This window comes from Urocampus carinirostris, chromosome 5 (genome assembly GCF_059441175.1).
Source record: "Urocampus carinirostris isolate Australia breed hairy pipefish chromosome 5, RoL_Ucar_1.0, whole genome shotgun sequence".
Taxonomy (NCBI): domain Eukaryota; kingdom Metazoa; phylum Chordata; class Actinopteri; order Syngnathiformes; family Syngnathidae; genus Urocampus; species Urocampus carinirostris.
The window spans coordinates 20,553,961-20,581,364 of NC_142353.1; the positions used below are offsets into that span (position 1 = coordinate 20,553,961).

The 27,404-nt window shown below is 38.5% G+C and overlaps 2 protein-coding genes across 5 annotated transcripts; both read right to left on the minus strand.

The window, feature by feature from the left end:
• Window positions 1-129: 129 nt before the first annotated feature.
• elovl7a (ELOVL fatty acid elongase 7a) lies at window positions 130-5,660 on the minus strand. The gene is made up of 8 exons (XM_088336118.1): window positions 5,523-5,660; window positions 3,600-3,682; window positions 3,340-3,530; window positions 3,148-3,228; window positions 2,149-2,205; window positions 1,938-2,043; window positions 1,728-1,864; window positions 130-1,081 (listed from the first exon to the last, which is right to left on the minus strand). Exons 2-8 carry the CDS (start codon window positions 3,661-3,663, stop codon window positions 833-835), a joined length of 885 nt encoding a protein of 294 aa, XP_088192244.1. The 5' UTR covers window positions 3,664-3,682; window positions 5,523-5,660; the 3' UTR covers window positions 130-832.
• Window positions 5,661-8,209: 2,549 nt separating this feature from the next.
• Window positions 8,210-27,322, minus strand: ercc8 (excision repair cross-complementation group 8). Of its 4 annotated transcripts, XR_015850504.1 has the most exons (14): window positions 26,969-27,322; window positions 26,745-26,840; window positions 22,411-22,512; window positions 22,192-22,315; window positions 20,285-20,366; window positions 19,576-19,644; window positions 18,675-18,741; window positions 15,720-15,823; window positions 14,514-14,638; window positions 13,092-13,289; window positions 12,949-12,998; window positions 11,164-11,231; window positions 10,432-10,518; window positions 9,189-9,223 (listed from the first exon to the last, which is right to left on the minus strand). XR_015850504.1 is itself a non-coding variant. In XM_088336121.1 (12 exons), the coding sequence occupies exons 1-12, from the start codon at window positions 27,043-27,045 to the stop codon at window positions 9,161-9,163; spliced, it is 1,194 nt and encodes a 397-aa protein (XP_088192247.1). In that variant the 5' UTR covers window positions 27,046-27,048; the 3' UTR covers window positions 8,211-9,160. The 4 variants fall into 4 exon arrangements, 3 of the variants coding, with proteins under 3 accessions (XP_088192245.1, XP_088192247.1, XP_088192246.1); XM_088336121.1 differs by lacking the exons at window positions 11,164-11,231; window positions 12,949-12,998 and having other exon boundaries at window positions 8,211-9,223; window positions 26,969-27,048; XM_088336120.1 differs by lacking the exons at window positions 9,189-9,223; window positions 11,164-11,231 and having other exon boundaries at window positions 10,445-10,518.
• Window positions 27,323-27,404: the final 82 nt, after the last annotated feature.

A 27,404-nucleotide genomic window follows, 5' to 3' on the forward strand; every position in this document is an offset into this window, starting at 1 on the left:
AGCCAGTCAACAATTAATCACATAAGTCTCCCAAAGCAGTTTTTAAGAGTTAAACTGTGCATTATAGTGAGAAAATTGAAAGCACCTGTTACTATTTAAACACCATTCAAAAGGAAAAACAAACACCGCTTATTGACATCAACATTTATTATACATAAATACATAAAATACAATATAAACAGCTTTTTAAGGAACATTGGTCCTAAACATTCAACAAACATAACAGAATATCGGACGTGAACAGGAACTGCATCATTCGAACCGTAAACTCCTGTAATTCACAACAGCACTAGTATCCATCAACCACAAGAGCGCTATTCCATTCACTTTGATGCTTAAGATCATAATACAGACACTCCCGTTAGCTATCAAAAGACACGGTTTAAAATATATATTTTCTTAAAACAATTCTGGTGCACCAGAAGAGCACCTTTTCCCATCACAATTGAGAACATTTCACGGATACCGGCACCAACTAATCTGTGACTCCAGGTGCACGTGTGTGTGAAATGAGAGAACGATTTACAAAATAAAAAACAAAAATCACCCAGTTCTGTGTCTTTTATGCAGGTGAGCATTAGCGCAGCTGATGAATGTGAAAGTCACCTTTGGCATAAAGTTAGGAGTTATTGCATTCTTGGCCATTACACCAGTTTTAGAGTCTCGGTCCTATACAAAGCCCCTACTGGTATTCTAGGATTTTCCAGTGGCATAACTTTACAATCAATTAAAAAAAAAATCAATTTGGGGTTGTATATAAATTATGCAATGTTGTTCATAACTTAAAGATAATAACTTTTGGCTGAGTAGAAAAATCAACGTCACTGAGGAATTAGTCATCTTTGTAGTGGTTGGCATTGCCATTCATGACACCGTTTGTGTGGTGGGCCCAAGTTTGAGCCTGCAGCACTTTGGGGAGCCGCTTGCCTTTGGTGTATGCGTGGTACCAGAAGTTGAGGAAGAGGAAAAGGAATATGAGGCCGTACAGACCAATGATGTAGATGAAGATGGGGAACTGGTAAGGGCAGTCTCGCATGAAGAAGTACTGAGAGATGTGTGTGGTCACCATCACAAACTGGATCTACGCAAGAAAAAAAAAAAAAAACATGAGTGCACTTCAGATTTCAAAACTGCAACAAGGTGAGCCAATTTAATGCCTGTTTTTTTTCCAAACCTAAGAGCTACTTTTGTAGCTTCACTGCTAGTGTGTGGGCTCCCGAAGGCTTCCAGGTTAGCTCTGTTATCAGTCGGCTAGCCTGCCATGCTAATTTGGTACATTTATGCCAGGGTTAGTGTTTGTTCCCATGAATGTTTTTTGTTGGCTCAGTTATCTTTGCTGCTTACTGAATGTTTTTGTTTACCAGCCTCGTATTTTTCCCGCCGACAAGCCTGCCGTGTCCTGGTTGGCTTAGCCCGTAAGCTGTTATTTTTGCCATTTAGTTTCATTTTGGCCGCTTGACATTAGTTGTACCATTGCTGCAACACATCACCTAGGCATTTGCCACAACACTACCAAAACTTCGCTTTAAACACTTAAACATAACGACTGGGTTGCCAGGGTGCTAGTGTCAAAGATGAGTCTTCAAAATGCATTCTCAGAAAATTAGTATATTCCGGTGACATTTACAATATCATGTAAAAAAATTTTTTATTTTTTTTAAAGTACTATTTCTCACATTTTGTACGTTTTAGAATTTGGGTATCCTTTAAGACTGAAACTGACTTACCAGCTGAATTGTGGTCAGATATTTCTTCCACCAAAGGTACTTCTGGTATTTGGGACCCAAGGCAGTCAGGCCATAGTATGTGTACATGATGACATGAACAACACAGTTGAGCAGGGCGTGAAAAGTCCCCATGCCACCTTGAACAATTTATAGCATTACATCGTTAAGAACATCCTAAAAACCTAAATCTTATGAGGAAGCTTGTGGTACCTGCAGCAAAGCGAACGCCAAACCACCAGGTGAACGGCATGATTGAATGATGGTACACATGAAGAAAGGTCACCTGGTTGTTCTTTTTCCTCAGCACAAAGAAAATCTATGAAGTAAAACATTGGGGAAAGACCAATTTGAAATGCTTTCCAGAAATCAAAATTGCCCTGAGCGCAGTTAAACCAATGATTGCATAGCTTCTAGTACTTACTGTGTCCAACATCTCAATGAATTTTGAGAAGTAGTAGAGCCAGCACGTTGCCGCCATCTATTGGACAAAAATATTAACATGCTACAGTGACGTTACCAGACCACACATACATATCACCTTTTGTAAAGGGACAAAACTCAAGTACAATTGACATGCTAACTTTACTTTTCTATTACAGCAAAGGATTCAAAGATAGTAGTGAATTAAATATGTTTTTACCAACGTCTAGATTTAATGAGGAAAATACTTTGAAAGGTACATAAGTAATTGATCACACAGGTTAATTGCTCCAGAGTACTGGCACATACTCAAATCCAAAAAGCTAAAGGCAAGAACTTCTGACCAAAATTTCAATTGGCTGCTACTAGCAAAGCAGTTCCAAGCTGCCAAACATTAACAAAAATCATGCATCATGTTTGTGTTATCAAATGAACTGCAGTCAGGTGAACAACAAATTACATCACAGATTAAGCATTTACGTTGTTACATTCTGACACTTCCTAAATCATTATCGTTTCCTCAAATAGTTGGTTCTCCCAATACCACACACGGAAATGGTCACCACTAGGGGACAGCGTTTCCATTCGCTTGAGTCAGAAAATTTTTTTTAAACATAAGGTGGGTTTTGACACCTAGTCCATCGCGTTTTAAAAGGGCAGCTACACAACTAATATACGTTTTGTGGTTCAAGGAATTTTTGAAAAGTTTCAACATGCTTGACATTTTCCCACGGGGCATGCAGGTATTTCAAAAGAATTTCCTTCTTCCATTGAAGGGAATTCCAGCTACAATGGGGCTCAGTTTGAGAAGCAAGTTTATATTTTCAATTACTACAAAGCCTAATGTCATAGCATTTAACACTAACCTACGCCAATAGGTTGTGTATACATGTAGACACACATTCACACTTTGAAAATTATAAAAAATTAAACTAGTGAGCCACTTCATTTGATGCCGTTTGCATTTACAAAACAGTGCATTCATACGTCAAATATTTACCCTCATAGCTTGAGGAGAGTCCGAGTAGTCGACAAGGTCACAGTGAAAGGAATATCCAGTTCCCCATCCAGACATAATGAACTAGAAACAGTTTAAATGATGTTCATTAAGAGTGTACTCTCAAAAACACATCTGTTATACCATAACACGTCTCACTCAAAATCCTGAACATTGACAGTTAACAAGACACACCTCATAACACATGTAAAGTGACAGCACCACCACACAGAAGTTGTACACCACCAGAACCCCTTTGAGGTCAAGGGGTTTTCTGTTTTCCATAATGCGGGGACCCAGGGACATGACGAAGTATATGTACAACATGATGATGACGCTCTGCGTGACTGGCGACGCCATTAGCAACCAATCCTCCGTACGAGAGTCTGCAACATGAGGAATGATAAGTCGGCCATGTTCTGAAGACCAACAGATAATGTGGGGAAGGAACAGACCTGCGTTCTGGATGAAGCCATCGTACATCTGTGACGCAGAAGACTGTATATCATACAGTTCCATTGTGGAATACAAGTTCTGCCTAGGGGGGGAAGCCTGGAGGTCAGGATGTTGTGTTTTGGACAATTCAGGACAAAAAATGAGTATTTATTTCTTTATGAATGCAAGATGTTGATTAAAAAAATGTAGGGTATTTCTAAAGGCCTCCCCATACAAAATAGATGGCACTCAGGATATTTTTCAACCCAATGCCAAATTTTATGTTCAGTAAGCCTTCGCCATCTCTCTTCTTTACAAATTTTCACTGTGTTTGCGTCCAGGATTTTTGTTGCACAAACAATCTGCCACCTTACTACCTGTGAGTAAATGTTGCCACTTAAAAATGTACGCGCATGTGCCGAACATTCATTACACACAAAATATTCGAATTTCTTTATAAGCCATCATGTCAACAAAAGTCTCTGGACCGACGAAAGCTCCACGAAGCAGCGGAAGATGCGTTCCATCGCCAACCAACTTAAACTTATCAACATGCTCAAGGAAGGTAAACACTTTTACACATTTTGTTTTACAAAACCTCCACATGATGGCAACAAATTACCACCAAGAAAAAAAGTGATTGTCCTAAATAATGCAGATAGCAGCACGATTATTTTTACTATCCAGTTAGTCTGTTAAGAGTTTGGTTAAATGAGCAAGCCTCAAAACAGGGTTTGTTCTTTGGGTTAAATGTAAAAACGTATTTCATAAATAAAGATTACTTTGTGGATTTTGATGGATCCTTTTTGGAACGCAACCACTGCAAAGAACAAGGGAATACTGTAGTGTTTCTCATTTTAATTCTAGTTGTGTACAACAGTTTAATAGAACAGGAAAGCCACATAAATGGGTACACCAGAAGTTCAGTTAAGGATAGTTAACAAATCCTAGATATGCAATCTACAAACAGTATTGGAGAAAATCAAGAAAATCAAAAGATGTTTAAAAAAATAAACTCATCCCATTAATTAGGCCCAAGATGCACGAACACAATTTAGTTTAGTGGAATTCCTAGTTCGACCAGCCGTCCACCAGGTAGCTTAATAGTTTTCCTTTGCATGTTGGCATCACTTTAATTACACACGACGAGATACATGTGCTTTTCTATGCCAAACGATTGCGTTTAATCAGCATATGTGGACCAAATTGATAAACAGGTTTGTAAACTTTTCTTCCCGAACCAGCAGACTTTGGGTAATGAGTGGGGGGGGGGGGGTTTCATTAGATAATTGTAGAGAAATTAATGACTGTATTGTGCATGAACTGCAGCATCGCATAGTCTCAGTTTCAATCCAGTGATTTTACATGTTTGAGGAGATTAAAATAGAAAACATTTCGGCCGAGAGTGAACTAGGTCTTAACCAGGAAAACAAACGAGCCGGACTGGTTCCATACAACAAGAGCGGTGACTTGAAAAGAAACAATGCATAGTTTTTGGAACCGGTGGAACCATGATTGCAAAACAGAAGTCTTTAACAAATCAATAAGTTCCTGATTACTAAACAATGGCGGAAGCAGGAAAATACCGGTTATGGTAACGGATTCACAAAATTGGACAGATCAACAGGTGCATGAGAATACTTGTGATAAAACATACTCGCTTGAGTCTACATTACATTTCGAAAAACACGTTACTTATTTCAAACTTACCAACGATCACTAGTGATTCTGTAAAAAGGCAATTAACTAAATACAAAAGGGGCCTTAAGAAAGTTAAAAAAATAAAAACTCAAATCAGGCACCACTAACAAGGTCCATTTTGACAATAGCGAGACTAAAACGTTTGAGGCTGCGGCAAGCATGCAAAACAAGTCCAACAGCTACACTCAAAATGAATTTCAATAACCACCAAACATGCAATGCTTGAAAGTTTATGCTCCTACCTGGAATTCGTCGTACGCCGACTTAAGATATGGTATATTTGACCGTAGAATGGTGGGTTAAATAAAATGACCCCCACCACTCACAGGTGTGACGCAATTTCAGTTCACGTGCTAATAAGGTGAGAACAAGGGTTTTGGGTTTTATAGTTGGTTTAATGGGCGGGGTCAGGATGTCTTCCTGTTGCTGATTGGGAGCATCTGTATTCATTCCTTGGCAATGCTTCATCATGATGTCCCAATGCATTCTGTCATCAGAAATGATCGTTGAAATATAACAGAAACTGTACACGTTGTATCCATCTATCTATCTATCTATCTATCTATCTATCTATCTATCTATCTGCAACGCTTATCTTCAGTAGGGTCGCAGTGGTCCCGGAGCCCATCCGAGCACACCTACATATAAATTATATAAATTATATATATATATATATATATATATATATATATATATATATATATATATATATATACACACAGTGGAACCTCGGTTCTGGACCATAATCTGTTCCAGAACCCTGTTCAAAAGCCGATTTTTTTCAATCACCGAAATCGTTTTTCCCATTAAAAGTAATGTAAAATCATTTTAATCCGTTCCAACACCCTGAATGTTTACCATGAACGTAAACATGAAGCTAACCCAGGCTAATCGTACGTTCGCGTTAGCGTAAACTTCCGTACGAAAGATTACGCTAACATGAACGTGTAAAAATAAAAAAAAGGATTATGAATAGGATTTCTTACCTTTGTGGTGGACGGTGGGGAGAGAAAAATCATCAAAAGTTTTTCAACCTCTTCCAAAACTTGCGGCAGTTGCTTGCTTATAGCGCTAACTTCCTTAGCCGCATCACTCGATTTCACAGCCTCCTAACTCTTTACTTCCGTACTGATAGTAGATTTAGCCATGCTGTATTCACTAGCAAGATCGGAAATTCGCACACCTCTTTCATATTTAGCTATTATGTCTTTCTCAAAGGCAATAGTTTTACGAACAACTTGTCTTTTTTCACCTGTCCTGTTTGCACCGACCTTCTTCGGAGGCATAATTAGGAGCCCATCCCAGCTATCTCCGGGCAGTGGGCAGGGGACACCCTCAACTGGTTGACAGCCAATCGCCGGGCACACAGGGACGGACAACTCATTCGCTCATTCACATCTAGGGACAATTTGGAAATGCATGTTTTTGGAATGCGGGAGGAAACCGGAGTGCCTGGAGGAAACCCACGTAAGCACGGGGAGAACATACAAACTCCGCACAGGAAGTCTTGAGCTGGATCTGAACCCACGCAGGAGGTTCCCATGACGTGAACTTTGCCGCACAAGCGCTAACCACTGCGCTGCCGTGCTGCCCACCAGAATTTCTTTTAAAAAAAAAATGCATTATAAGAGCTTGCTGCTGTTCCATTCATTCATTCTTGGGTATAAAAGTCCCAGGCTGCAAAAGGGGCCCACTCCAGTCCTGCTCACGCACGCACACAATTTATATATATTCCTCCGGGCACTCCGGTTTCCTCCCACATTCCAAAAACATGCATTTCAGGTGAATTGGCCGGTCAAAATTGTCCCTAGGTGTGAATGAGCGAGTGAGTTGTCTGTCCCCGTGTGCCCTGCGATTGGCTGGCAACCAGTTCAGGGTGTCCCCTGCCCACTGCCCGATGATTGCTGGGATGGGCTCCAGCACCCCCGCGACCTTACTGAGGATAAACGGTGCAGCTGATGAGATGAGATTATATATATATATATATATATATATATATATACATACATTAATTTATAAAAATTAAATACATCCTACCATTTGCTGGAAAATGCAAGACTGACAAACAGCACAGAAGCTCTCATCATGGCACCACAAGAACAGGCCATAAGCACAAGAGCCATTAGAGGCAGGGTGTACCAGAATAGATCACACCTAAGATGCAGACTGTGCAAAGAAGCCCCTGAAACAGTCAAGCCCAACGTAGAAAGATGTAAGATGCTATCTGAATCAGTGTATATAGGCACACTCAAGTAGCAGTAACTAGTAGGGAAGGTGTACAGGAACATATGCATCCAGTATGGCATAGAAGTATCTAGATCCCAGTAGGCCATGATACATAAGGTCGCTGAGAACAACAGAGCCAGGATCCTGTGGGACTTTACCTTCAAGACAAGTAGCTCCTGGCTAACCAACCATGACTTTTGATGGTAGACAAAGGGAAGAGGGTTAGATAATAGATGTGGCAATTCCAGCTGACGCCAACATTAGGAGGAAGGAACATGAGAAACTGGAGAATAATCAGGTGTTAAAAGAGAAACTGGAACAGATGTGGAAGGTGAAGACCAGCGTGGTCCCCGTAGTAGTGGGAGGATTAACCCCCAGATCCCAGGAACAACATCCGAAACCTCAGTCCAGAAGAGTGCAGTTTTAAAAACAGCTTAGGTACTGCACAGAACTCTCAAACTCCCAGGCCTCCGGTAGAGTACCCTAGTCTGAGGATGATACATACGCCACCACACCAGGCGTGTATATATATATATATATATATATATATATATATATATATATATATGTTTTTTCACTCACCTTAACCTTATTTAAGATGTTATGTGAACATAGTCTTTGTTCTAACAAATTAATATACTTTAAGGAGGAAAACGTTTGACAGGTTTGGCAGCATTTATTTCAATCAAAACGTTTCATTAAAAAAAAAGTTTAAAACAAAGAGTTTTGCTAATCCCCCAAAATAAAAAATGTATTTAAAATGTTGACAAGTTGGATTTTTAATAGACATTGAAATATAAAGATAGAAGACATCATGGATTTTCAACTTGCAAGGAGGACAAGAGAAGCCAAACCTCAGATAAGAGATTCCAACCTGTTCTATAGGCCCTCCCCCTGAGCCCTTTATTTCTATTAAATTTCCTAGGTTACAAAAGCAAATCTGCTTTAAAGGGTGTGGAAATCAAAAAAGAGCAAAATGATCGAAAACAGCTTCAATGATGTAATAGTCAAAACATATTCATCAAATTAACAATCTAGAATCCTATGAACTCTCTTTTACATTAGTTCAATATTAAATACAGAATAAACTTATTATGTATTACATGTTTGGCAACATTTCTATCCGTCAAAACATTCAATTAAAAAAAATACAGGTTAAAAATAAAATGATTTCCCCTTTACCAAATGTTTTTTTTTTCTTTTTAAAAACTTGACATACTTATTTACATAGAAAAGAAGTTTAATAAAACACAATCAAGCTTTTTACAACTCATACTGTGTTTAAATGACAGCAAAGGGACACTTGGCTTGGCACTGATGGATTATAACATCCCAATGCTCAACAAATACAAATGAAGAGCACATTTTTACTAAGAAAGACTTAAAATACATGATATGCATTATATGTGCTTTCAACAAAAGGTCACTCCATGGTCCTGGCACAAAATATAGAATACAAAAATGACAAAACACTACACATCCATATGCTTAGCAGTCATCTCTCTGTTCCAGCAAATGAAATGTTAAGTAATTGAAACACAATTCCGAAATATAACATGATATTGAGATTATTGTTTCAGTATTCTATCAAACAGTTGTCTAAAGCAACAGATGTAAAAATAAAAGTATAAACTTTTAGTGACACTTGGAAACATTAGTCTTCATCGCTGCTCCATGTGTCCTGGAGGGCGAGGTTGACAGACGACTTTTCAGGATGCTAAAAAAATGACACAAAGCTCAATATCAACAGTGTTTTACAGTAGAGTAGCAGTACTCATTTTTGTCAGAATGTATGCAAGTTAAACATTTAAAGGTAGAACTTTTTCGTATATACTCAAGTTTTGTGGAAAGCTGCAAAAGAGAGACAGGTGAACTTTGAAGTGAAACATTTGCTTCATGACATTGCCCTTCACGACAGCTAATCGTTGTTGACAATGTAATTTCTGTACCATGTCACACTCATCAGTAGCACAAGCATAAACAATCCCATAATATGGTCATACAATTACACAAAAAATGAACTAGCTTGGGTAATGGAGAGCGGCCGAGTTAAGGGAATTAGGAAAAGGGGTTCCTTTAAGAAAACTTGGTAAGCTTGATGTTCGGGGAAGGGCAGGCTTCGGGAGGGCTTAAGACTCCAAAAATTCATGCAATATTATTTAAGGGCAAAAAAAAAACGGTTACAGGGTAACTATATATTTTGACTTCCCTACACTATTAAGGAATATGGTTGTCATGATGCAAGTGCGCCTGGTATAAGAACCGAATGGAGTAATTCTTGCCATGATGATCCAATATTGTCATTGTGTGAGCAAAAAAACCCACACACACAAATCACTGAAATTATCAACTTCAAAGCAGGCTTCCTACAGCTCAAGGCAAGTCAAATTCAAGACTTTTTAAATGCCTTTGAAATCAAAATTAAGACAAAGTTGACCAAGAAAAATGAAAAAACAGAACAAAAAAACAAATACTGTACACATTACTTGGCACAGCTTTTAGCCATGGCGAAAGACATGAAATGTACACTTCCCCATGATCCAAAGAAAACCTCCCTGTCCGATACTTGGTCCTGATCCAACCTGATAAATGCGTCTGCTATAAAAAGCCCGACTGAAACCAAATCATCGTTTCGATAGATATGGACACGCCATATTGCCACAGTAAATCCGTAATTGATCTTTTAAGTTCAATCAATTCCAAATTCTATTTGTGTTCACGGTTTTGAGACTTTGAAAAGTGGAATTTAAGACATTTTAATGCCAATCAAGGCCTTATTTTTAGAATAATAAATTCACTGCCTTTTAAGACTTCTCAAGGATCTGCGGGAACCCTCGATCATGTCCATTGCATGTAAGAAAAGAGGACTCATTGTGTTGGACAGAATTCCATTTTTGCATTTTGATAAGAAGTTAGGTGCATTACCTGATCTAAGTCGGTCTCTTCGTCTGGGCCACGCAGGACTGGAACCCACGCCAGTATGTTACCGTCTTTGCCTGCACTGTACAACTCCTGTTTGACAGAAAACCACACAAATAACGGATTGTGTATTGTATTATGTACAAAAAAAGATTCCCTCGAATTAATTGAATTGTCTTTAATGTCATGGATAACAATGTAGTGAACGTTGTTTGCTACAGGATTAGACATGGCACTCCAAGATTAAAATTGTAATAAAACTAAAAAGACAAGATAGGAAAAGAATGTCAGGTAAAATAGGCTATATTTTTAAGGGAGTGCTCAGACTCTGGCCCAAGTTGTAATAGTGTGATGCAAAATAGAGCATCATAACAATACTGAAATTAATAATAGTGTAATGAGATTTAGCAACAACAAAAATTACAAAATAAGTTGATAGGATATGAGAACACCTTGTTCAATGCAACAAGATATATATATATATATATATATATATATATATATATATATATATATATGTGTATTGTAAGGTTTAATGTTTGATTACTTGTAAGTAAATAAGCACCTAGCGGGAAATCAGATTTTAAATGCAGAATCTTCCGGACAATAATGTGCGCCCAAAACCCTCAAATTGGCCAGAAATTTGCATACTCTGGAGCGCTTTATGTGCGGACAAATTTGGAAATACGTTATCATATTTGTGAAATTATTGATCAGTTGATAAATATTATTGCTGACCGTTGCATGTCAATGGTGGCAACAGGGATCAAACAGGATAGCGATGGTAAGACGTCCTAAGCAAAAGCCTGCAAGGACATGGATGGTTGTTCACAATTTCTTATCAAATGCAAAGGTGATGAAACCTGGATCGCGGCAGGGATAGCGCCAGATCCTTTCCAGTTGACCACTAAAGCCTTTTCATATAATAATAATAATAATAATAATTTCCTTTGTATTGTCATTCTTTGTAACAATGTACACAGAACGAAATGTCGATACACCTGACCCGTTGTAGCGAGTCGATGCAGCCGCAGCCAGAGGGCGCCGCCATTATACCAATTAGGTATGTCTCGGTCGAGGCGCGAACCAGCGACCTCCCAGTCTCAAAGCGGGCACACTACCATCTAGGCTACTGAGCTGGTATATGTCGTCTGTTACTCTGATGGCCTAGAGGATAGGATCCGGCGCTCCTCGTTGCGATCCAGGTTCAATTCCTGTTGCATCCAATGTTATGTAATTGTGATCAGTGATATATTCCGACTGAACAAGCAATGCAAAAATACAGTACCGTATTTTCCGCACTTTTTTTTTTTAAAAGCTGACTATGCGTCTTATAATCCGGTGCGCCTTATATATGGATCAATATTGAGCCGCGACAGGTCTCGCAACTTACGGTAAGCAGCCACCGACTCCATTTTTCGTGTAGAAGAAGTGCGCTGTGCATACTGGGAAATATCAAACAACGATTCTCTTTTATTTGTGCGTTTGTATAGACCCTGAAATGTCTCCTATTAAGAGACACGCTTACAACGCAGCGTTTAAACTCAAGGCGATCAGCCACGCAGTAGAACACGGAAATAGAGCAGCAGCAAGAGAGTTTAACATTAATGAATCGATGGTGCGGAAGTGGAGGAAGCATGAGGATGAGCTGCGCCAAGAAAAGAAGACTAAACAAAGTTTCCATGGCAATAAAGCGAGATGGCCACAGTTAGAGGACACACTTGAACAGTGGGTTGTTGAACAAAGAGCAGCAAGTAGAAGTGTCAGTACAATCACTATTCGAATGAAGGCAACAGCGCTGGCAAGGGAACTTAACATTAAAGAATTCAGAGGTGGTCCTTCTTGGTGCTTTCGGTTTATGAAAAGATGTAATCTCTCCATCCGTACACGAACTACTGTTTCACAGCAACTGCCAGCTGACTTCCAGGAAAAGCTGGCCACTTTCCGCACATACTGCACAAACAAGATTACTGAAAAAGAGATCCGGCCAGAGCATATCATTAATATGGACGAAAATGCTTTACCTCAGAGAAAATAATAAAACAGCTGTTTATTCATTTTGGGAGTGAATGGAGTTGTGGAAAGTTTGTTTGTTATCTATTAATAAAGTTTGACTGACCTATCTGACTGTTTTGTTGACATTCCCTTTAGCGCGGCACCATCTAACGGTTGCATAACGTAACTACAGCCTCTACTTTAGCGCCTTATAATGCGGTGCGCCTTATGTATGGAAAAAGTTTTAAAATATATCATTCATTGAAGGTGCGCCTTATAACACAGTGCGCCGTGTAGTGCGGAAAATACGGTGTTCTTTATTTTTTGTGCAACCCTAGCCGTTACTGTAGTTTTTAGTCCATGCGCCTCACAGTCCGGTGCTTCTTATTATTAAAAAATATCACAAAAGACTACATTTTGGGAGTGTGCCTTATAATCTGGTGCGCCTCATAGTGCAGACAATACCATACTTAAGATCATGAAAACAGGAAGCATGCAAATCAATCATGGATACCATGGCCTCCTTACCATGAAGAATGAGTCACAAGCAGTTCTACTGCATTCTAGTTGAAAAGTAACTAAAAAAACATGACAAAATATGCTACATGGAGGCAGTGTGTGATAGACATGCTTGTGTTATTTTTTATAAAAGCCAACCAGACACGTCTCACCTGGTGGTCTGGGTGGAACTCGCAGCAGTCCACGTGGTTGTAGTGACCCCGCAGCATTGTGACCTGCTCCCCCGTATGGAGGCTGTAAACAGCCACTGAGCTGCCGCACGGCACAAACACAAACTCCGGACTGCAGCCTTGTGACACCGTGAACTGACGCCGCTTGCGGCTGCTGTTGCTTACTTTTCCATAGTTCACCTGAAAGGGATGCGTCAACATGGCATACATCAGTTGGGAGATGTAAGATCAAGTCTAAAAAAATCTTGCCCGACACGAGAAAGTCCGTCTATCATTCAGTGCCCTCAAACTCAAGCGCTCTTGGATCATGCAGAAGGACAACGTTCCAAAACACCCAAGCATGTCCACCTCTGAATGACTAAAACATAAACAAAATGAAGGTTCTGGAGAGGTTAAAGTCAAGTCAAAGTCCGGCTTTAAAGCCAATAATGTGCTTTGGTGTGACCTAAATTGGGCAGTTAATGCTAGAAAACCCTCCAATATTGCCGATTTGTAACAAGTTTGCAAAGAAGAGTGGGCCAAAATCCCTTCACAGCATTGTGAAAGACTCAGTACCAATAATCGTAAATGTTCGATTTCTGTTATCGCCGCCAAAGGTGGCCCAACTTGCAATTAGGCTGAGGGGCAAATGGAATAAACATTATAAAACTGCATTTTGTATTTCCTTGGCTTGTCTCTGTGTGATATTAAAATTGATTTGAGGATCTGAAACCTCTGTAAGTGATCAATATGGAAAAAAACACAGGAATCAGGAAGTCTTTTTCACGGGAATGTAGCTCACCAGTGACCGGTCATTGTAATTTTCTAGGAAGTTCGATTTGTTGATTGATTTTAATTGCTTTCTAATTTAGTTACAGTGGTTGACTAGGCCTGTGTTAACTGTACTTCTAAAAATCACATTATAACATTGTAACAACATATTATAAAATGGGTAGTAAAAAGTAGCTCTCAGCTTCAAAAAAGTAGGTGACCCCCATTTAGAATACAAAAAACATAAACAACACACTAATCAATATAAAAAAAAAAACTATCAGCACTTGGAAGCATTTTTATTTACGTTTGTTTAAACATGTCCCACATGTTTGACACGGCTGCAACAGGACAGTGTCTGGGAAATTAATTTGATATGTGGAGCAAACTAAGGTATGTTACTTCTGTGTTCCCAACAGATCTACCCCTTGGGTGAGTATGTGTCTTGGAGGTGGAACCAAAGAAAGAAAATGAAAAACATCAGAGCAAATGTTCCAAAAGCCAGTCAAGCAGGACATTTAAATTGGGGGATTCATTCAAGATCTGGGAGCAACATCGCTGTCGTTTAGAAGGTTTTGTCATGTTGACGAGTTTAAAGGTTTAAGTTAGCAATTGGTGAAGCATCGTGCCACGTAATACCGTCGAATGACATACCAGGGTGTTTTCCCCCGAGGCGCTGTTCCAGAGTCTCATGCGATCGTCTGTTCCAGACGTAAGGAGATACAGGCCGTCACTTGTGAAGCAAAGCCCATTCACTAGGCCGTTGTGAGCTGTGTTGACTGGGTGGCGACAGGAAACACATTATGGTAACCTTTTTGCAAATTTGCCAAAATCAATCTTGAATCAAAGAGGATGTTTTGTTTTCTATTAGTCTGTGATTAAAAAAGGTGAGAAAGATGCGGAGGAGATATGTTCCAGAACACTACAACCAAACAAATATCGATAGGTTCATTGACTTGGCTCAACTTAGCCCCAAGTCGCTTGCATAAAAGCAGCAGCCATGATACCGTGGGGATTTTTTCTCGACTGCCAGCTAGCGAAGATTATTCCTAGATTACATTTGGCACTTCTACTGTACTGCAGGTGAAAATGTAATGGGTTTTATAACCACGAGTTGTGAAAATAGCTCATCACTGATGGTTCATTGCGATTTTCTAGGAAATTTGATTTCTAACTGGCATGAGAAATGATTGAAATGACCCGTGTGTTAAAAGACATACATACTTTTAATTCTCTTTTAAATTAGCCTATAATTTATATCTGTAAATCACTTGGTACCAAGGCAAATGTTTCAGTGGGTGACTGAGTCTATTTTAACCCCAATTCTAATAATTACAACCTGGTAAAAACATAGTAACGTGTAGCCCTTTGTGCTAATCTGTGACAAAAAAGGAGCTCTCTGCTTCAAAAAGGTTGGTGACCCTTGCTATAAAAAGTAAGTTAATTTTGGCGTAAAAAGTTTCAGTACTTAGTAAGATTTGTAAACAGCAGTCACCCAATTCATAAAAAGCCCCAAATAATGATTTTAAATTGGTCATGAGACTAGTAACTTAGTTTGTATTTGAAAAAAGATGATGGTACTTATTTCATTTATTTTATCTTCGAAGAAGTTAAACCAAATAGAGTTTCTAACAGTAGTATGTTTTATTGACCTCCACTTTACTAAAGACGACATTTTGGGTGTGTAGGATATGAGTTAAGATACAAAACACACACGTTTTTATGCAAATCTAGGGACGGATATTTTGATACGAGATGTCGAGTAAAGATTAAATCACAATTGCTGAAGCTCTAGTTCATGACAAATATTGGTTAAAAAAAATAACAAAAAAATAACCTTTAGACTAACGAAAAGCATACCTGCCTCAGAAGCGCCTTTTGCCTTGTCTCCGTTGTGTTGGTCCAGCGTAAAAAGGCAACCCGAGGCCCGGCGCACGTCCCACACTCTCACTTTACTATCAGCACTTGGAAAGCAAACCATCATACTTGTTAAACCATTCGAAAATTACAGTACAGCATTTTGGGAACTGCAAAAGGCACTTTATACATATTTGTAAGGTATAAAAATTAAAACTAGACACACACCACAAATGTCCTAAGCAATTTGATATTAGCAAAAGGAGTTCTAATTGGGTTTGAAAACTGTGCATTTAAGTACCTTAATATGTTTGGGCTAAAACATACTGATGATTTTAACTGCTTTTAAGATTGGACACCTGCAAAAGTGATTGCATATGATGCCAGTTTGTTATTTTGACTACAATTGTGCACTGTTGTTTTGACTATTAAAGACTGTTTATAGCATTTTTACTATTGGCCAAGCTTGTTTCTGTTCTTTGATTCCCACATTTAGGCTGGATCAGCTTATGTAACCTTTAAAAAGAGAAATACACAAGTAGAGACTTTAGAACAGGTTGGAATTTCTTATCTAAAGGCCCTCCTGTTCTTGCAAGTTTCAAATCCATAGATGTGGTCCTTATTTTGAGTGTCGACTAAACTTTAAATGATCATATACATGTACAAAAAAGTTCTCTCCAAAGAAATTAAATTAAATGCAAATACTCTTAATTCCTCTTGCCCACCAAAACAAAGTGTGAACACATCTTACAATCAAAAATGTTTATTATCATAAACAGGTACAGCCAAATGAAAGTGCACGCCATTGTAAAATGACACACAATGATGAACATGTTGTCAAATATATTCAAGTGTCAAAAAAAAATGAAAAAAACTAGGTTTGTATAAAACAAACTGGGCAGATGTACCTATTGTAGCTTTTGTCACTTCTGCATGCGAGTCTGTGTGATTTGTTTCTATTTTTTTAACATGCAGCCAACTTGAATATCACAAAGGCATCGTCGCATGCCTCCTTTGAGTCAGTTGTTTTCAAAATCACTTACAGTCCAAAGGGAGAGCAGCACACAGGTCCCACTAGATTAATTAGCATGTCTAATGTAGCATAAAACAGGTGGGTGCTGCATCTACCATATGCTTCGGTGACACGGCCTCTGCCGTGTTTGAGATGAGCCACCAATATTTTTGCCTCGAGGCCGCTATTTCGGCCATATGGTCGGGAAGGGGAATGACAGAAGAGCCACTGGAATGATCCCGTGCCTGTTATTTCTCTCTTGGACGGGTCTCTAAGGGCAAATGTAGACTCACATGAGACTTCTTGGACCCGGCATGTCAAACATACAGCCCGGATCTGGTCCGTTGGATGATTTAATCTGGCCCACTATAAATGTATGTGTCGAAAAAAGAAGCAAGTCTCCCGGTCATATCCATCAAAGGCTATTATTCCAAACCAAATGCTCTCTAAGGCTGTTAGAGGGCAGTGTTGAATTTATAGTGTGCTGAGTTGGTTCAGATGTAAAACTGAAATTATTCAAATGCTAATATAAACACATTCAATAGCAAACATGAAAATCTTTTTCCTCAATGTTTGTGAATAAATGTGTTTTATTTAGTAAAGATCCCTTGTCATCCGTGATTATAATATGTAGCGTAGGTTAGTAATGTAAGCTGAATGATAAAGCAAAATACTGAAAAAACAAAATTAGAAATTTATAGTTGAAATCCTTTTACTGATCCGGCTTGCCTCAGAAGAGAAAGTCTGGATACGACCCCAGAGCCAAACTGAGTTTGACATTCCTAGACCCATCACCATATTACAAGACCAAGTACAAGAGCAGTGTGAAATTAACTTTCATTATCAATTGTTTTTGATAGTGGAATCTTAAAAGGCATTTAATAGGTAAAAATTCCAGCTAAACCATATTTGACATTGAAAATGCTAATTTAATCAAATGTAAGTCCTCTGATTTAGTTGACTGTTACAAGTATATAAGAGTTCTATAAATGATCTGAAAGAGTTAAAAAAAAAAAACAACAACAACTACTGTGAACATTCCGAGACATATACTGCAAAATAATACCATAAATTCACGCCAACCACTTAAACCCCCTGTAAAAACTCACACTTCTTTCCAGGGTTCATCATTATGCCCAGCTAAATTTAATGGGTTTTCAAAATCACATACTTTTTCAACCTAAATTCCTGAATCACTCCCCTTTACTTCCCCCTAAGATAATGCTAAATGAATAGAATAGAATGTTCTCATTGTGTTTTTTTCAACGCAGTTCTATTTTTGTGAAACCTGTTTGCTAGTTAAAAAAATGCTGGGGGTAGTGAAACTTCATATAAGACTACTTTGGGGGCTGGAGAAAGGGTCATGGGTCACCGGACTAGACAGACCAGATGTCAATCAGGAAATAAATGTTGTGTGAGCCATACAAAATGTGCATAAAATTGCCACAAAACTTGATCAGGTTAAAAGTTTTTTTTCAGTTGTGCTCGGGGAAAAAAACGACCCGATTAAAAAAAAAAAGTGTATTCAAACAGTCATTTTATATGCAAACAACTATTTTTCCTTTCAGAATTTAGTTTTCACACTGTAAATTGTTCAAATTAATTTCCAGACTTTTCAATACTTGCATGGAGACCACGAGTACAACAACTAATATTTAAATGTATATATATATATATATATATATATATATATATATATATAAAACAAATACATCTAAACATCATAAGGTTTAACTGAGTTCTATAATCTATGCAGCAGACGCTACCTACATCAGCCGTACTACATCGCTGTTCAGCAATGTGAGTTTCTCTTAATCAATAGTGGGAAATCTTCAAAGTCAAGAACTGTTTATTTTCTTCAACTCCGAGTTTCCATAACGATGCGTAGCTTGTCATTGAGCTAAAATCTGACATGATAATTTAAGTAGGTTAAAAATTATGCCTACCTGGCCGTGGCTAGGATATGTTCATATCTGGGTGACCATCGAACTGATAAGACTTCTGCTCTGTGGCCTGAGGTGGGGGAAAAGTTTTTGTTTTTAATGAAATGTTAATTAGTCTTGTTTCTAACTATTGCAAAAACAAAACATTCAACAAAAGCAGTTGATTTTCTTGATTGAAAGTTACATGAAAAAAGGACAAAATATTAGTGAAAACAGGTTTTGAAGAAGTGTTTAGGTAGAAATCCAAATCTGACGAGTATTGTGTTCCTTAGCGACTTTGCAGTTCAGTTGTTGCATATTTACTCCAACATGTACTTTCATACGTGATTATTTCGTGACATTGCTAAACCAGCCCTTGGTAAAGGCAGACCATTTCAAGCCCACCAAAAATAAAGCTAGGGACCAGTTGTGCACGCGCATCATGAACATGCTTTACAGCAGCTGCAATGAAAACACAAGCAGAGCGCTCGTCTTGGGATCAAGAAATCGCAGGTTCAATTCTCGGCTCCTCCGTGTTATATGTCGAAGTGTCCTTGGGCAAGACACTGAATCCCTAAAGCCCCCAATAAGCAGGTCGGCGCCTAGTATGGCTGCATGGCCGCTATTGGTGTGTGCGTGTGTGTGGGTGAATGGGTAATTGTTAAGCGCTTTGGAAGGTCTTCATTGACTTGAAAAGCGCTATATAAATGCAGACCATTTACCATATTAATAATCTAATAAGCGGAATAATTGTGAACTGCATTTTCTGTAGTTTAGAAGTAATTTTTGTGGTTTAGAAGTGTTATGAAATTTCACCACACCCAAAGTCCAGAATGAATATGTACAAATATTCGAAAGGAAGTGGGAATATACACTTTTCAAATGATTTACATTTACACATGTGTTTGTGGTATAAAGCACTAACCCTGAAGGATGTGGATCTTAGAGCCAGACTTCAGGTCACACAGCTGTATTTTAGGATTCTTGGTGCCCACTAACAAGAATGAGAGACAGACACAAACACCCAATAAAAACACTTTGACACACTTTCTTTCAAGACAAAAATATGTTAAGACAGGATTCTATAAGGGAGGGGTTGTTGGCGAAAACGTGCTCCAAAACTGGACTTCCAGGTTACCTGAAACAAGGTGTGGTGAATCTTAACACAGATAACACCAGATAACAAAAACAGTACTCTCGACAAATGAGTCACTGCCAATTAGAATGTGTGAACATCCGCCAAAACACAAAAAATATAAATTTATTATTTCACTGTTTTATGAAGGAGATTCATTTAAAAAGTACATCTTTTTCGACCTACAAAAAGGAATTTCCAAGAGGGCAAGAGCCTGATTGATTTTCTTTTTTCTATTTTCCCAGAAGTACCTGTATGACTTCAGCAGCAGGAATGGGTAACCTGTTGTTCCTGCTTGGTGATGGTGCAACACATACCCTGCACATGTCTCACTGTACTAAAGGTTCCGTCATCGCTTTTTAAGTTGCATTTGAGCATACGTAAAACTTAGAGCAGTAAAAGCTCAGCGTTTGCTGAAGCTTAGAGAAACACTTTTCCTTCTGACAAGCGTCCGCTCACTAGGTTTTCACCAATGGGTGCATGGTGCCCAATTGCATACCTGCGATAAGAGAGTGCTTCCTGGCGATGGGCGACAGATGGTGGCTGTAGACGGTGCCGTCAAACTCAAAAACTTCAGCAGGCTAAGGGGAGACCAAAAAATGATTTTTGAATGTAAAAAATACAAATATTTAAATATTGTATTTACATGGAAATGGGTGTACTTGGGACTACATTTTCAAAGTTACAATCTCTTATGTTTTTTTTCATGTTAATTTAAATATGTAGGTGTAGTTATTACAAATTAGTGACAATTTTAAAGTGTTTAAATTGCTTTGCTCTCGTTGATGGGTTGAGCAAACATGCTGATTTCCGGTCTCCTGAAAAGTAACCATTGTGGAGGTACGTCACATAATTGGGAATTAAAACCAGGAAAACTCCAAATGCCAAATTTGTTCTAACATAACTACTCTATTATCAAAGACAGCATGCCATTTTCATGATTTCAAATTGCTCAATATTTTTTTTAATTAAGCGAGTCGCAGGGCACACAGGGGCAGACAATTTGCTTGCTCATTCACACGTAGGGACAATTTGGACTGGCCGATTAACCTGACATGCATGTTTTTAGGATGTGGGAGGAAACCGGAGTGCCCGGAGGAAACCCACGCAAGCACGGGGAGAGCATGAAAACTCCACACAGGAGATTCGATATCATGACCTCAGAACAGTTCCACACACGCGCTAACCACTGCGCCGCCGTGCTGCCCACAGGATAAGTTGTTATTTTAAAATGCATTTCAAACTGATAGCCATTTGCGTTAATTCGTGACAAAAAGTAGCTCTCAGGTTCAAAAAGGTTGGCAATCCCTGGTCTGGACTATTAACATGAAAAAAGCGCGAGCAAGTGGATATAAGGACAAGCTCAACTATAAAGTACTATCTCGGTGGTGCAGTAGTGGCAGCTACGATGCAAATTCTCAAGCAAATATAAAAAAAAGCCTCTATTGCTGCACCATCTGTCACCATGTGCAATCTCTCCAGACAGCCCATAAATTAGGCACACATAGGAGCCAGTTTTTGCATAAACAAACAAAGTACTTCCCATCCACAAATGTAAATAAAGCTCAACAATATTGGAATAGATTTAGTGACAGAAGAAACCAAAACAAAATGAAAAGCACTACTTAAGTTCAGTCGGTTCATTTTATGCCCCCTGCATGAACCTGTGATGTAAGTGTGAGGCCGATTAAACTGCAGTTTGGTGCAGAATTAGCCAACAGCTATGAGGTGGCACAGGAAGGCAGGAAGCGAGAAGTAAACAGTAAGAAAGGCACCAGAGGAAGATTCAAACCAGAAATACTTCACACACCAAATACATTTTCAAAATAAATGTTTTTCCATTACAAAACTGTTAAATCACCCTGAGTTAACATTTAGTTTTTAAATTTTCCATTGCCTTGTCAAACCAGAGCTAAAGCACACTACTATTTCTCACTCGCTATCAAAGGGCCATGTGACAGCGTGCCCATGTTCACAAGTGCTAACAAAGCATCTCATCAGGAAAGAAAAAGTTAAGCATTTTCTACTAGACTGGTTGAGAGTAGTTTCACCATCAACATTTTTTATTTGTCATTGTTGTAAAAGAAAAGGCTGTCTCTGCTAATTTCAGAAAGGAACATGACAAGACACAGTTTTCATTATCAAATTTAATTTTTTTATGCCAGATTAGTTCAATTACTTTTTTGCAATCATCTGTAAATGAGTCAGCCAAAATAGCAGTGTGGCTGTTTGAAAACTACTTTTTAACGCATTGCGTCAAAGTGCTGGATTTTATTTTAATTTCTTATTTTTTAATTACTAGCAACCCAAATGACCACATTGCTCTTAAAAATGGATGTGTGGTAGACCAGAGAATAAAATTTTATGTCGTTTTGAAAATGCATAGATGGAAGTTATATACTGTACCTTAAGCGTCTCTGTGTCCCACACCTTCATTGTCTTGTCAAAAGAACTGGATACAAACATGCCAGTGTCGTAAGGATACCATTGGACTGTCTCGACACTAAATTTATGGACATACTTGCTTGACCTGGAACGTTTTTTAAAGAAACATTTTTTTAACAATTAATAAACATATACTGCTCTCTAGTGGACAACGTATGGTAATTGAGTAATAAGGCTCACCTCCCAATGGTGGCAACAGCCTTGCAAGTGTACTGGGGTTTCCCACTTAGGTTCTCCAGGTCATAGATGACAATCACTCCATCTGCCCCTCCAGACAACATGCTAAAAAACACACATGTGGTAAATCAGGCCACTTTGAATTAAAATATAATTAAAAACAGTAAACAGTGAACCCTCGCGCATCAGGAGTCACAATAATCAAATTCACATTTTTATTATGGAAGCTAAGTACAATATTTTCCAAACTATAGGTCAGTTTTTTTTTCATAGTTTGGCCTAGGCGCGACTTATCTGGAAATTATAACCTTATCATTATATCATTTCACATGTTATTTAAGCACCAAAAATCACATTACAGTAATCCCTCTGCTATCGCGGTTAATGGGGACCAAAACCACCCGCGAAAAGTGAAAATCCGCGAAGTAGCGACGCCCCTTCAAAAATGCCCTAAAAAAAATGTATATATATATATATATATATATATATATATATATATATATATATATATATATATTTATTTTTTATTTTTTTATTTTATTATTATTATTTTTTTAGAGCTGCCAAGCTCTGAACCCGCAAACGTGGAACCACGAAGTAGCGACGCCCCTTCAAAAATGCTTAAAAAAAAAGAAAAAAAAAAAAGAAAAAAAAAATAATATATATATATATATATATATATATATATATATATATAATTTTTTTTTTAATTATTATTATTTTTTAGACCTGCGAAGCTCTGAACCCGCGAACGTGGAACCACGAAGTAGCGATGCCCCTTCAAAAATGCTTGAAAATAATAATAAAAATAAATAAATAAACTTTTTTTTTTAATCATTTTATTTTATTATTATTATTTTTTAGACCAGCGAAGCTCTGAACCTGCGAACGTGGAACCGCGAAGTAGCGAGGTCCCACTGTACATAATTTGACGTGTTATTTGAGCATTAAAGAGCAAGAAAGCGCACTAGGTCTAGGTAATTTTAACACTGAAGGTTGAGGCCATGGGACTGGCGGATTGCCAGGCAGGGTGAGGAACGGAAGAAGGGGCGAGAGTGGATCCTCCATCCTTGTCGCCAATGTTATGTTTAATAGGGCACTTGGAAAACCGGTTATGTGCTCACTGTCATTTTTTTTATAGTAGGCGTTCTAATCACCATACTTATCGGCAAATGCTCACTTTACGGCCATGACGTCACATTGTTATAACATTACCTTGTGCCTTTGTGTTTACATGCCAAACACTTGTCATGTGTTCTATGGTTTATTTTCTTTTTTTGACAGTGCCGGTGTGCCAATCAGTACACGCATGAGATGACTTACGCATGTGTCTGCGAGGCCTGTGCACATGGCAGCCAAAGTCACACTTTCTTCTTCCTTCATCCTCTCTCTCATCCTACAAATAAGATATGCAAATTCGGGGGTTTTTGGTTCCTCAAATTAAGGTTAATTTGTCGGGCTCAGGCTGGACAGGCCTTAATACCCGCGGGCCAGGTCATGGTGGTTTTTAGGCATGGTGTTACTTCTAAATTGAGCACAGGAACAGTTCAAGAGAAAATGGAGAATAAAAATGAAATTTAAAAATATGAGTCAAATCAGGAAAATGATCCTTATTTTGACTAATTGTAACTATATTAATGGCTCTAAAACATTGAGCATTGTCTATCACGAACAGAAGAATCTGAATAAGTATCTTAGTATCACTTTGTGTTCCTCAAAGCCAATATTCAGTAGGGACAAAATATATTCTTATTCTTTTTTTTACACATTTTAATTAACATTTTTCTAACCAGTCAACATTTGTTAGAGGTTGAATTGTAAATAGATCCTGAGTATTTCAAAACCAATTACATTAAATGTTCTTGTTAAAGATTTGAATATATATATATATATATATATATATATATATATATATATATATATATATATATAATGTTCATCTAGATGTAGGCGTGTTTATTTATTGCTGCTATTAAAAAAGACGTATCTCAATTTTTTGGTCATTTTTTATTTTTTGCATAGATAGAATGTTTACCAAAAAGGCCAAAAATACATCTTTATGAAATAGCAGCGACGATGTGAGCTGAATCGGATATCGCTACAATATATTTTCCTCAATTTATAACCGAGGTATCAGATTGCTGTCTGTATTGGCAGATTAAAAAAAAAAAAAATCAATATTTTCTTTCCCTCCTGGCCCTTCTGACATTTGTAGCCCAAATTAGAGCTAAGATTCATGGCCCGAGCCCGAACCCGAACCCGAACCCGAGACAATTTCGGGCCGGGTCGGGCCTGAAATGTCAGTCATACGGTCGGGTCGGGTCGGGTTCGGTCCTGCTTTTTTTTTTTTTTTTTTTTTTTTTTTTTAATTAATTAATAATTATAAATATATGTTCATTAAAAATATATACTTAAACTATGTATGGATACTAGACCAAGGAATACTTGTTATAAAATAAATAATTTGGATAAAACGGAGAAGGAGCTGTAATTGCTTTTAACGGAGCCAGAGCATGCTCTGTGCACGTGACGTGACGTGAATGCTGTCCTCTTAATAATCTTCCCCTCCGCAAATTTGCGTGATTTTGGCCTGGTATCCCCGATATGGAGTCGGACCAACAAGAAGTTAAGGATAAACTCAAGAGAGGAGAACTGACGAGGAAAACGCACTCTGGTAAGAGTTTTAATAAGCGTTTTATATAGAATACGATCGCTTTTGTCGGAAGTGTACATTGACGTTGGTGACATTTTCATCCGCGTTAAAAAACGCAATTTGCAGAATAAAATCACGCTTTATTGTTTAAATAAACGCGTTATATAGACTAGGATCTCCCAATTATTATAATTAGCTCGCTTTATTGTTTTAATAAGCGTTTTATATAGAATACGATCAGGGGGGGGGGATTTGCATAGGAGTCGGAAAAGGGCACAACACGTCAACACCCCCTCAATGATAGTGCCGCGCTAAAATCTTAAGGACGTACTACTACTGCTGCTGTGGATTATGGCCCAATGATCAAGTCGTCAAAATGACGGACGCCCTTAAATGTTTTCGCTACCTCAAAAAATGATGTAAATGTTTATACAGTTTTATTTAACTTAGGCCTAGATGTTGTAACAAAAGGCAGAGTTTAATTTGTTATCATAAATCACCCCTCCTTATAAATAAAATATGTAATTTCGGGCCCCCTCGGGCCGGGCCAGCAAATCCAGTTAATTAGTCGGGCTCGGTCCGGGTCGGGTTTAATACCCCTCGGGCCTGCGTCGGGCTCGGGTGCTTTTTTTGGGCCCGATCTTACCTCTAGCCCAAATCAGTCTGCGGGTCTAAAAAGGCTTTTTAAAATGATTTTGAACTTGCACTAAAGAGCAAGAAGGCTCTCTAGGTGAATGATCCTTTTGTTGTTTCACCATGTGCATTTTTTTTATATACGGGGTGTGCAGCACGGCGGTAGAGTGGTTGGCGCGTCCGCGCCACAGTTCTGAGGTCATGGGATCAAACCTTCCTGTGTGGAATCTGCATGTTCTCCCAGTGCATGCGTGGGTTTCCCCCGGGCACTCCGGTTTCCTCCCAAATTCCAAAAACATGCATTTCAGGTTAATTCATAGCTGTCAACGGTACGGTTTTGCCATACAAAGTACATTTTTTATGCATTTTAAGAGGAGTACGACGTACAAGGAAATCTGTACGGAAAAACGCAAATTTGTCAATGATGGGTACCATCCGGTATACACCGACTATCACGAAACGGCAAATCAATCAAGTCAAAGGAGTTCGCTGTTGGTATCGGTTTTTTTTTTTTTCATTTTCGTTTTTTTCATCGGTTTGATGCTAATGTGCGCATGTGTCGGCCGCCTGGGGATTTTCCACCATGCATCATTCCGAAAAAATATATATATATGGTGTACGATTATTTTGTATTTTGTACGGGAAAATATGCCAGTTTGTACGGGCATGGAGCCGTGGAGGTTGACAGGTATGTTAATTGGCCAGTTCGAATTGTCCCTAGGTGTGAATGAGCGAGTGACTTGTTTGTGCCCTGCGACTGGCTGGCAACTAGTTCAGGGTGTCCCCTTGCCCGAAGACAACCCAGATGGGCTCCAGCACCCTCGCGACCCTACTGAGGATAAGCGGTGCAGATAATGGCTGGATAGATGGATATACAGGGTTTTGGCACCATCTTGAGGCATTTGAAGCAAAAATGCATAAAATACAAGTGGGTGAGTTATCTTTTCCCCCAGCAAACTAGAACGTATATATTCCAAAGAAAGTCAAGACAAATGTGACTATCCGAATTATTCATGAGGTTTATTAAAACAAATGTTGACATTTTACTTACTATCTGCCTTCTATTACTTCAATGTCAATAGTATTGACACCATTGCCATGGATTCTTTCCACATCTCTGTCTGCATTCAGCTCTAGACTTAGTACCCTTTGAAGACACATAAACAGGAAAAACAGTGTTTACCATAAGACAAAAACAAAAAGACTAACACCAGCTTTTATGGGAAAGAATATGCACTGCTTTGCTATTGCACATTGGAAAACACGTCTGTTTACCTTCTCGTCGCCTCCACGCGCCTGAGTTGAAGAGGATCATCCAGGCCAGCTCTCCTTGCTGCCAGATAACCCAGCATGGTTTTATATCAATAGAAAGGGGTCTTAAATTATCAGCTACAAAATATGTTTTCGGCGCTAACAACGGTGCTATCATATTATCTGCAGAGAACATTTATAAATATGAACGCGTTGGACCCGATATTTCACCAGAAACTAAATGTTAGTTTTATCCGCAAATCGATAAAGTACATTCTCTAATTAACTAATAATTAACTTGTGTTTCTGAATAACATAAAACGAGAACAATAACGCCATCGCGAAAGGTTAAACTTCCGGTAACAAAATATGCAATTGGTTTAGCAATTCTGCCTTGTGACCAATTGGAACGCTGGTTTCTCAAGCTTTACCCGCCTTTGCGTTTCCTCTTACTGGATAA